The sequence below is a fragment of the Cydia strobilella genome, chromosome 14, assembly GCF_947568885.1.
Source record: "Cydia strobilella chromosome 14, ilCydStro3.1, whole genome shotgun sequence".
Classification (NCBI taxonomy): domain Eukaryota; kingdom Metazoa; phylum Arthropoda; class Insecta; order Lepidoptera; family Tortricidae; genus Cydia; species Cydia strobilella.
Window position 1 is genome coordinate 15,715,068 of NC_086054.1, and position 12,197 is coordinate 15,727,264.

General features: G+C 40.3%; 1 protein-coding gene across 1 annotated transcript in view; it reads left to right on the forward strand.

Moving 5' to 3' along the window:
• Positions 1 to 10,649: 10,649 nt before the first annotated feature.
• Positions 10,650 to 12,197, forward strand: part of LOC134747404 (protein piccolo) — a 42,314-nt gene continuing 40,766 nt past the window's right edge. Inside the window, exon 1 of the mRNA XM_063682027.1 lies at positions 10,650 to 10,713. Within this exon, the coding sequence (XP_063538097.1) occupies positions 10,650 to 10,713 (64 nt within the window). The remainder of the gene's footprint in view (positions 10,714 to 12,197) is intronic.

Below are 12,197 nucleotides of genomic sequence, written 5' to 3' on the forward strand. Positions count from 1 at the left end.
TGACGGTTTCGTTTGTTATTTAACAATTTTAACGCATATCAGTGAAAGAACATGGGTCAAAATCATAAAAATAATTAATGCAAATAAAAAAAATCATTTATCTATATTTAAATACATTCTATCGTATTTTTATAAATCTTCATTTTTAGTTTTAAAGTGTGTCGACAGATGGCAGTGAATTTACTGGAGTTACAAAATTTACTATGACAGTACCGCTCTAGTATAAGTTACTCTATGTTTATACACATACGTTCATAAAGTATCGGTAGGTATATAATTACAGCTTCATTTACTGTTCCGTACAAGTGTGAAAAGTAACCAATTACAAACGAGTGACGATATACAGATGGACTTAGTGCTTGCATCTTTTTCCATCGTATTTTCTCGGAAACGTTCGTATTTGTCATGCTACTTCAGTCAGCCTCAGTTTCGTACTGCGATTAACTGAAATAACTTGACACGGTCGCACGTTTCCGAGAAAGTAAGATGGAAAAAGAAAGCATGACATCTGTATTAGATTGTAATATCGACTATAACTCCCCGTGCGCCTGCATGGAATAACCACGAGGAAGTGTGATGAAAATTTATTTATTACCGTAGATACATAATTTGAACCAAAAATGTATGTAACTTCGTACAAGATAAGTAAAGGAAAAAACGTGCCTCGGAACTTGGAATATCAAGAAAAAGTTATACTCGATAGATGGCGCCACACCTTTAGCCTTTAGTTTCTAACATTTGGGAGGCGTACGCGGAGCCAAAGCCTACACGTAGAGCCCCTTTTCAGTCAGCCTCAGTTTCGTACTGCGATTAACTGAAATAACTTGACACGGTCGCACGTTTCCGAGAAAGTAAGATGGAAAAAGAAAGCATGACATCTGTATTAGATTGTAATATCGACTATAACTCCCCGTGCGCCTGCATGGAATAACCACGAGGAAGTGTGATGAAAATTTATTTATTACCGTAGATACATAATTTGAACCAAAAATGTATGTAACTTCGTACAAGATAAGTAAAGGAAAAAACGTGCCTCGGAACTTGGAATATCAAGAAAAAGTTATACTCGATAGATGGCGCCACACCTTTAGCCTTTAGTTTCTAACATTTGGGAGGCGTACGCGGAGCCAAAGCCTACACGTAGAGCCCCTTTTAACATTTTAATGAGATATAAGGGGTATTACACCGAGCGAGAGCTGTCCTTGCCTGTGTTAGGACCCACGCAGAGGCAGTACCCACCAGGGCGTAAGGACTATTGAGAGTTAATGGAATCTAAAATGAACTAGCTAGGCTATTTAGTGAAAGCTATTAATTAAGTAACTTGGATATTGGATAAAAAAACCGGACGCCTGCCTAATAAAACGGTATGCAATTTTATTTTCGGCAGACGCCACCACAATATGGTCCTTCACAAAAAGCTCTAGGGTGGCTCAAGCATCGATATGAGGGCTGAGGGTATAGAGGTGTCATTGGATTTAAAACACCCAACTCGCCACCTACGTTTCCGCGTCTACCCTCGAGAACAGCTCTCCCGGCTCCACTCTGGACAACCGGCTAAGGCAAGCCAGAGGTCTCTACCTGTTTCACCCACTAACCTTTAGGGTGGCTGAGCTCCCACGGGTCACTCGCATACGTAGGGTCGCAGCTCGCCACCAGGGGCCCATTTCTCGAACGGTATTAGTTTAGTGGCGTCGAATGGCAAAGGTCAGTTGGACGGAGAAGAAAACAAATGAAGAGGTTTTACGCATGGTAGGAGAGAAGAGGAGTTTGTTGAGAACCATAGAAAATAGAAGAGGAAAGATGCTTGGACACCTGATACGACACGACGAATTTATCAAGAACATAATTGAAGGGAGAGTTGAGGCAAGGAGGCGGAGGGGGAGACCAAGGAGAACATACATAGATCAAATAAAGGAAAAACTCAACGTCGTGTCGTATCAGGCTGTCAAGGAGAAGGCAGAGGACCGACACTAATGGAAATCGCTCCACCGACAAGAGTATAACTCTTAAATATATGATCATGAAAGTTAAAATATCGCCCCTTTACAAAGGTAAAGGTAAAAAGTCCGATATGAAGTCATATAGGCCGATATCCCTGGTTCCAGCAGTCAGTAAGGTTCTAGAAGTAGGTTTGAACAGAAGGCTCCTATCCTTTATTGAACAACGCAACGTAATGACGGAGAGACAATATGCATATAGGGCCGGGCGCGCCACCACCGACCTGGTGCGCGAAGTGATGTGGCGCGTGCTGAGCGCGCGCGAAGCTGGCCAGCACGTAGCGCTGCTATGCTGCGACCTCTCGCGCGCGTTCGACACCGCCGACCACCAGCCCATAGCCGACAAACTGAGCGATGAACTGATTTGGTATTCGCGGTCCGGCCCTGTCCTTGCTAACATCGTTCATGTCCGACCGCTCGCAAGTCGTTGTCGCTGAAAGCGGAAGGCTCAAATCATCTGAGATGACGAATGCGATGGGTGTACCACAGGGCTCGTGCCTGTCGAACACACTGTTCAGCTTGCTGCTCAACGATCTGCCCACCGCAATACATGACGCGGAGATATATATGTACGCTGACGACGTGGCCGCCATAGTCACTGCGCCGACCACAGGAGAACTGGAGCTAAAATTAAACTCCGTAGTTCGGAGGCTCGAGTTGTGGTTCCGACTGAACGGATTAGCATTAAATAGAGATAAGACATGTTTCCTCTCATTCCAGCTCAACGGCTCGGCACCACCGGCGTACCTAGTCACTGCTGACCAAACCACCCTGCAGGTGGTCCAATCGACTAAACTACTAGGCTTCCAAATAGATAGCGGCCTCACTTGGGACCAGCATATCGATGAGATCTGCTCCAGGCTCGGCCGCGCATGCTTTGCACTCCGTCGCCTCGCAAGCACCGCGTCTCGCAGCGTCGTATTATCGTGCTACTTCGCGACAGTCCATAGCCTCATCACCTACGGCGTGGAGCTGTGGGCGCGGGCGGCTGACGCCGAGCGAGTCTTCAGGATGCAGAAGCAGGCGATACGAGCCATCGCGGGTGTGCCCGAGGACGCGTCGTGCAGAGAGTTGTTCAAAGAAATGAATATTTTGCCTCTTCCCTGTGAGCACATCTTCCAAGTAGCTCTCTTCACACATAAAAATTACCATGCGTTTAGGCAACGAGGTGTGAACGAATCCCGCGCGATGCGTAGCAATAAGCTTGCCCATCTCCTCGTCACCCCCGCTCATAAACTCAGTAAGTCGGTAAGGTCGGTATACATCTCGGGCCCGTCGGTGTATAACAGACTGCCTGACGTAATAAAAAAAGATGCAACTTCTACGGTGGTCTTCAAGTCTAGATTACGCAAGTGGCTTCTTAGTCACACCTTTTACTCCATAAGCGAGTTCTATGAACTGCCTAATATATAATTATCTAGTCACTGTTTGAATGTTTTATGTGTATAATCAGAACAAATAATGTACTACCTATGTAATTAATTTTAAAATGCGATATTATAGAATGTACGTACGTACCTGACATGTAACTTGGTGTTATTAATAAATTATTTGTATTTGATGATGATGATTAGTTTAGTATTATTAGTGTGTTGCCATGGTAACCCATACGACTTGACAGTTTTTGGACTAATAGTCTAATACCGTTTGAGAAATGGGCCCCTGCTGCCCTACGTTGACTGATTGCACTGGTAAAACCAGCGGGCAATGGGGTTCACATTCCTACGCCTTTACAAATTTATTTTATTATTGTAGCAAGAGCACAAAATATAAGTAAGTAAACAAGTATACCCCCTCTTTGACCCCCATTAAAACAATAACAATCCGCAGACGTATCAAATAGCACTAAACAAACAAGCTAAATATGACGTTGATGTTATTGTCGTCTAAATTAAGGAGAAAAACAACTTCTATTTACAGGAAGGCTTCTACGCCGTAGACTACGTCGCACGCTTAAAATATAGTTCAGTTCAGTTCAGTTCAGATCTAAGTATACCTCAATCCTTTAAGTGTGTCACTTAACTTCAAATTCGGGTACATCAATTCGACCCTCTCAGCAAATATCTAGTTATCTACCCTACTTTACTACCTTTTCTTAATACCAAAATCGCATAATCTAACAGATGGGTTTACCTGAGTTTGTAGTTAAGCGACAAGTCTTCAGTCTATTGTCATTGTCTTAATATTTAAAAGGTTTTTAGAGCCTGCGAATGCCAGTTTAAATTTCGAATTTTCATTGTAAGTTTCGAAACATAGCTTACTCTTACATGCGCGTAGGTGGTTTTGGCGGGTAGGAGCGCGCAGGCGCGCCCGCGGCCCGCAGTCCTGCCACCATTCTTCAGTAGCAAGACCACTGTCGCGCAGAACGGACGTCACGAGCGCGACCGACCAAACTAAAACATCTTTAGCAAAAAAACTATCAAAACCACTGAAATTTGATCTAAAACCTATCGAAAAGGTTATAAAAATTGTATTTAACAGTGTCAGTGTCGAGTTTTGGTGATAAAAAAGGCTTGGCGAGGAGGAAAACGGTAAACAACCATTACTGTGCTATAGCGATTTTTGTGAATGAATTTAAGATGGCTGGCTGTGTAGGATGAAGTTTTGCGAGGATTTTGTCTGTTGCGATCATATCGCGCTGATTTTTGGTCCTATGAAGTTTAGGTGTGGTTTGTATAGTTGTGTGTGTGTGTGTGGATCGAAGGATGAATGGTATGACGTCGGTGGGTTAATGTGTGTTTGATAACGCTTTACTGAACTATCTACTCAATAACCTGGGCGCTCCTCGGTCCTTATTTTTAGATCGGGTCACAGCTCGCCCGTTTCTTTGCTTTCTAATGGAATTTATTGATGTAACTTATGTACGGCTTGAAGTTGGCTACGGGTATATCGGGTATATATGGAGCTTGGGTTTATTTGTGGATTTTCCAATTTTAGAACACTACATTGTCAACTGAATCGTTTCGATTATACTTAACACAACCTTTTACTTGGTATATACCTATCTATTGTTTTGGGACGGTTTTCTCTATAATGTGCGATGTATTTCAATAAATTGGGACCTTTTAAAGCCAAACGGGTTCAGTTGGCGATAAATGTCTCTTTTATTTGTATTTATTGGTCTACCCGTTCTGAAATATGAAGTTTGCCTTGTTTTATAAAAGTTCCTTAAGTAACAAGCGCTGATGGCCTAGCGGTAACAGCATGCGACTTTCAATCAGGAGGTCGCGGGTTCAAACCCCGGCTCGTACCAATGATTTTTTAGAAACTTATGTACGAAATATAATTTGACATTTACCAGTTACTTTACCAGTTGCTTTTCGGTGAAGGAAAACATCGTGAGGAAACCAGACTAATCCCTATAAGGCCTAGTTTCCCCTCTGGGTTGTAAGGTCAGATGGCAGTCGCTTTCGTGAAAACTAGTGCCTACGTCAATTCTTGGGATTAGTTATCAAGCGGACCCCAAGCTCTCATGAGCTGTCGCAAAATGCCGGGATAACGCGAGGAAGAAGAGAAAGACTTCAAGTAAGGTGGCGTAAGAAGATTTTTTTTTAATACTTTTAACTATAATATGTTAACCCGACCTCACCCTATGTTTAAGTAAGCCTGAAATATATATTTAATATGTACTAGTAGCAACTGTCCACGCGAATTTCGTTATCATACATTATGATTAATACTTTAACAATTATAACAATTACATATTTATAATAGTACCTAATCCTAAAATTAATGTCTGAATTCCTAGTGGGAATTGAGTAAGGCCAGGATTACACTTGTAAGTTTTACTTACGTAAGTAGGGACAAAGCTATTTGCTAGAATGAGATAACGATATTCATATCTCATTCTGTAGTATAGCTGCGTCCCTACTTACGTAAGTAAAATTTACAAGTGTAATCCTGGCCTTAGGATGCATGCTAAATTTATCTTTTTATAATCTTATCTGTGTATTGTTTGTTACTGGCCTGTATCTGTTTTTTTTTTTAATAGTAGTCGCGTCAGGGGCGCAGGCCCCCCATGTGTTTCCACATTTCTCTGTCGCGGGCCTTTTGCATCCAGTTGTCGCCAACTATTTCTTGAAATATATCCCTCCATTTTTCCTCGGGTGTCCACGATTTCTATTACCATCATACGGAAACCATTCTGTCAGCCGTCTTGAAATATTGAGTATTATAAACTGAAATAGATATCATAAACTAAAGAAAAAGTGACCTAGTCCACCGGTGGAAGAGGCGGGAATCGAACCCGCGTCTTCAGCTTACGCGGCTAACGTCCTGATCACTAGACCACCCGGCCACAATACACACAATATATACAATATAATCGAATTTAAACTATCGTGAGACATATTAACTTAACTAACTTAGCGGTACACACAACCAGGGCTCGGAACCGGTATTTTTTTTAAACCCCGAAATAGCCCAATATTTTGAATTTTTTTATGCTCATTACGTAGGACTAAATCATGTATTTAGAAAACAATTTTACATTATTAAAACGTCCCATTAAAAATGAAATTATGAACAAAAGATCGAAAAAGAACGTAATAATACCGGTATTTTTGTATGGAGCAAATACCGGTTTCCGCCCCTGCACACAACACACAATATACAATACACAATATACAACACACAATATGATATGTTGTATACAAAATATACAATATTTTCATAAAATAATTTGATTTGTTCCCTAGTTAGAAAATATTGAGAAGTTTGAATGGCGCTGTTTTTACAAAACCACAGCCAATATGCCGCTACGCGCGAGTGCTACGACGGCGTAGCTCGTAGCGGCGTGCTAAATGCTTGCAAAGCGAGTCCGTAGTACCATAGAGTAACTTATACTAGAGCGGTACTGTCATAGTAAATTTTGTAACCCCAGTAAATTCACTGCCATCTGTCGACACACTTTAAAACTAAAAATGAAGATTTATAAAAATACGATAAAATGTATTTAAATATAAATGATTTTTTTTATTTGCATTAATTATTTTTATGATTTTGACCCATGTTCTTTCACTGATATGCGTTAAAATTGTTAAATAACAAACGAAACCGTCAACGCCATCTATACGACAGTTGGCCAAAGCTAGTAGCGCCCTCTGAACGAGAATCAAATTTTCTTGATTTTCGAGGCACGTTTTTTCCTTAGACTGTATCTATCTATTACGGAGTTATATCTAACTTTGGTAGTACTCAGTATTGATAAGTAAAGTTAATATAGATTTACAACTTTCAGCTGGGGAGCCGGCGATGCTAAATGTGTAGTTACTCGAGCGTTGTAGAGACCTATTGGAATCGAAATATTAGATGATAAGAAGAAAAAAAGGTTATATAAAGTTTTCTTTTCTAGCGAGCAGGAAGGAGTCTACAGATTTTTTTAAATTTCGGGGGGTTGGTGGAGGGTTAAAAAAATCGTTAAGTAGATTGTGGATTTGGTCGTTTTGGCCCAAGTTAATGCTATAATTTTTCTATAACTAAATATGACACTTATTTGTACTTATTTCCTTAATCTGACGACCACAATTTCGACGCCCGATTTTCACATTAAAACCGTCAGATTAAGGAAATGCGTAGAAACAATTGTAAGATTTAGTAATAGCACAATTATAGCATTAATTTGGACTAAAATTACCGAATCCACAATCTGCTTAACGATTTGTTGAAACCCCCACCAACCCCTCACCAACCAACTGCTCAACATAGACGACTAAAAATGGTAAAGGTAGACTCCACGGGGTAGCAAGATATCAGTCATATCTTAATCTGACGCGCTCAAGTAACTACAAAAATCCCCTCTTGGGCTCCCCGACCATTATCAACATTTCTCACTCTACCATATCACTCAAACTAGATGCTAGAAGCATATAATAAGAACTACGTATACATTGGCGCTTACATATAAGTAACCAACTGTATCATATATTAAATAATAGTACATTTGCGTTTATGTTTATATTCATTTACCTACTCGTAAACAACAATTATGAACATAATTTTTAAGAAAAAAAAACCGACTAATGGGGGATGCCGCTGAAAGTTTACTTATTGTTGATGGTGCACTCTTAGATTCCAGACAATGAAATGATAAAGACAGCATCTTTTGCCTAATTATCCTAATCCTTCTTTTGCCTAATTTTGCCTAATTGCCTAATTATTATAATATTGACTAATAATGTAGAAACGAGGTTTAACCACCCACTTTTCTAGTAGCATTTCGTTTTTGTAAGGGTCGCAGTTCTAACCTAACCTAACCTACTTTTCTGATAGCATTTCGTTTCTGTAAGGGTCACAGTTCTAACCCAACCTAACCCACTTTTCTAGTAGCATTTCCGGGTCCGGGTCTGGGTCCGGATCCGAGTCCGGGTCCGTGTCCGGCTGTCCGGGTCCAAGTTTGGGTCAGAGTTCGGTCCGGGTCCGAATCCGAGTTGGGGTCCATGTCCAGACCCGGGTCCGGGTCCGAGTCCGGGTCCAAGTTTGAGTCTGGGTCCATAAAGAAGAGAACAAATCGCCAAACGTGAACTATGTGTCATTGAAGAGTTCCATTCTGATCATCATCAGCAGTTCAACTTCATCAAATGTCACTTTTTTAAATGTAAATGCTGGATTTGTTGATGAAAATACAAAAATCACAATATGTATGCCTTTCTTATTTGAGGAGTTCCCTCGCTTCCTCATGGGTCTCATCATCAGAACTCGAGCTTGACAAAAATATGTCTTAAAAACTTAAGTTGCTTAACAAACATAAAGAAGAGGACAAATCGCCAAGCGTAAACTATGCGTCATTAAAGAGTTCCGTTCTGATCATCATCAGCAGTTCCACTTCATCAAATGTCACTTTTTAAATGTAAGTGCTTGATTTGTTGATGAAAATACTAAAATCACTATATGTATGCCTTTAACATTTGAGGAGTTCCCTCAATTCCTCATGGATCCCATCATCAGAACTGCGTTTTGACAAAAACGGGACCAATCTGTATGTATATACTTACAATCATAATAGTTATTTACGATACAAGTGCGGAAAAGAGGAAATTCGAAACGAGTGGCGATAAATTAAAACACGACCGCAGGGAGTGTTTTAAATCGACACGAGTTGCGAATTACCTATTCGCACGTGTATCGTACAACGTTTTACAGTACATATGGCCCTTTAAACTTTAGACACATGCACGAAAAAGGCTATTTGACGCACTAGTGCGAGAAAGTAGCACCATATGTACTGTAAAAAGAATTTTCAAAATCGGTCCAGAAATGACGGAGTTATGGAGTAACAAACATAAAAAAAAAAAAAAAAAACATACAACCGAATTGATAACCTCCTCCTTTTGAAATCTTGAAGTCGGTTAAAAAATGGTATAAAGGCTCATTTATCTATATAATTATATAAATGCAAGTGTCCTGACTGTCTGATTCATCATCGCAGAGCCGAAACTACAGAAGCTAAAAGTTGAAATTTGCTCATCAGGTTACAATTATAATGTGTACAACAGATAAGAAGCAATTTTGAAAAATTCAACCCTTAAGGGGGTTGAAAAGAGGATGAAAGTTTGTATGGGGTTAAAGTTTTATTTTAAACTAGCAATTTGAAACTTCGTAAAATGATACATTATTCAAATACAAGAACACTAATTTCAGCGTTTTTGAAAATTCATCCCCTAAGGTGGTGAAAAAGGGGTTGAAAGTTTGTATAAAGACCAAAAATTTTTTCGAGCGCGGGACTTGAAACTATATCGGCATATTATTAGAATACATGACAAGTATTTTCAGCATATTTTTATAATGAATTCTATATCTGGTTCAATGTATTGCCGGTATTGGATTTACACAATAATATAAATTATAAACAGAAATAGTTGTCATATACCGAAAAAGGCCGAGGCCGGAATCTAACCGGCCTCTTCAGCTTACGTTTTGACCACCCGGCCTTGGTCACCGGAGAGATTTCAAATAATTAACTATTGTTTTTTTTTACCTACAGGTGAACAAAGTGACGGTGCACCAAGTGCTAGTGTGGTGAGCATGAGCTGAGCTTTTGAACGGCTTAAGCCGAATGGAGGAGCGTGACCGGCTATGACTGGCCCCGGACCGAACAAACAAACTGACGCGACAATATGACACAGGTTAGTGACACGCTTTAATTATTTTGCGTAAAATGGTAGCTTTACCACAAGGCGGACAAAGAATTTCAATGATCTGTGAAGTAGCCTCAACACTAAGTATAGTAGTGGTTAGTGTTCCCAGCAGTGCGACTTTATCATTATAATGCGACAAACTCGACCAATAGATATACAAAAACGGCCATGGAATGCACCAAACTCTTTCTTTTCTTTTTCTTGATGGACTTGAGGGCGGTGTTGCCCGTAGCCAATGTCACGTAAAAGGGTAGGAACAAAATAAATGCTCTTAGAGCACGACGCTGTTCGGTGGTTGTTGTAGTTGTCTCGTAAAACCGATAGCTGGATTTTACGAGAAGCACGTGGACTACCGGCCGTTGACTCCAAAATGGTGGTTAAACACGCTTTGAGATTAATTCTCCATTCACTGCACACTACCACATTAGATTATTGTATAATAAAGCTATCGATATTACACTTTAAACAATATTAATGAGCAAAAAACAAAGGAATTAATCACGAGGCTACTATCAAGATGGCGTTCGAACCGGAAGTCACCAAACTCATTACACCGCCTGTTTCACTACGCTGGCTGAATGGTTTGAATACCAAATTGTACTCTTTGTCCTCCTTAATAGAGCGGCTGAGCTAGCCGAACTATTCACAAAGGTTTTACCGCTTTTTACGGGTTTTCAGCTTAGTATGACCCCTAGATTATTACAAGTACAACAGAATAAAAACCTGATAGTATTAATCGAAATTAAACTATTGTGAGACATATTTCAAAATATTTAGATCACAACGGTTACACTCACTAGTATTTTTAGTCGCAGTGCACGGAGTACAGCCTCCGCGGGCACTCGAGCCTGAGGAAGGACTCCCGACGGGTCCGAAATATGTCGCCAATAGCGACTATAAAATACTAGTGAGTGTAACCGTTGTGATCTAAATATTCTGATAGTATTATCATACAGAACGGACATGCTGCACCCGGCCCCGAATGGAATGACTTATAAATCTAGATAATGACGCTTGCGTTTGAAGATAATTTAAGTGTCTAAAAGGGAAACCATGGCGTATATGACCAATTCAATAATGCAAAAGAGACGGGCAACAAATTCAATAACGTGACCACTTTTGGGACTTCATAGCGGCCTCTTGCGCTAAACGTAACCCTAACAGCATTTATACGTCATTATGACATCAGCGACGTCATTATGACGTCATTATTACGTCATTATGACGTCGTTGACGTCACTGCTACCTGGGAAGTTAAGCGTAGCGTAGTCAGGCTTCTGTATGTATTCTAGTTCGTAGAATGAACGGCGATATTCTGACCCATATGTGGTAAAACGTTTGGTATCGTGAACTGCCTTTTATCATACAATGTGCCCTATATGTGCGCAATATGGTTGCTTGGTACTATGCTCTCTATTCAGTAGGAAACAGTTATTAATAGTAGAAGAGGTAAGCCTACGAATAATTTGTGCCACCAGATGTCGCTTTACAGCCCCGTACATATTATGCTTACATTTTTCGCCTTATTTCAAAAGAAAAGCGCAAAAGTATAAGTAAGCTCTTGAGCTTACTGTGGGATTTGGTCAATCTGTAAGAATGTCTCATAATATTTATTTATTTATTTATATCTTTGACATCGACTGTACATTATGAGTTCTGTATACATATTTGATGCTGACAGTACAGTGTACATACAGCAAACCCAAAAACCGGCCAAGTGCGAATCGGACTCGCTCACGAAGGGTTCCGTACCATTACGAAAAAAACGGCAAAAAAATCACGTTTGTACTGTGAAAATTTCAACTGTCAACTTATCACTGTTCATGTGATACAGCCTGGTGACATACAGACGGACACATAGACAGACAGACAGACAGACGAACAGTGCACTCCATAGTCTTAGTAATAGGGTCCCGTTTTTACCCTTTGGGTACGGAACCCTAAAAATAAATAAAGGCTAAAGCACTTCAGTAGCCCAGAGTAATTTGACGGGTGACATTTGATTGTCATTGACTTAGGTCGTACAATGAGCCAGGAATAACGCAGGCGAACAATAAACAATTTT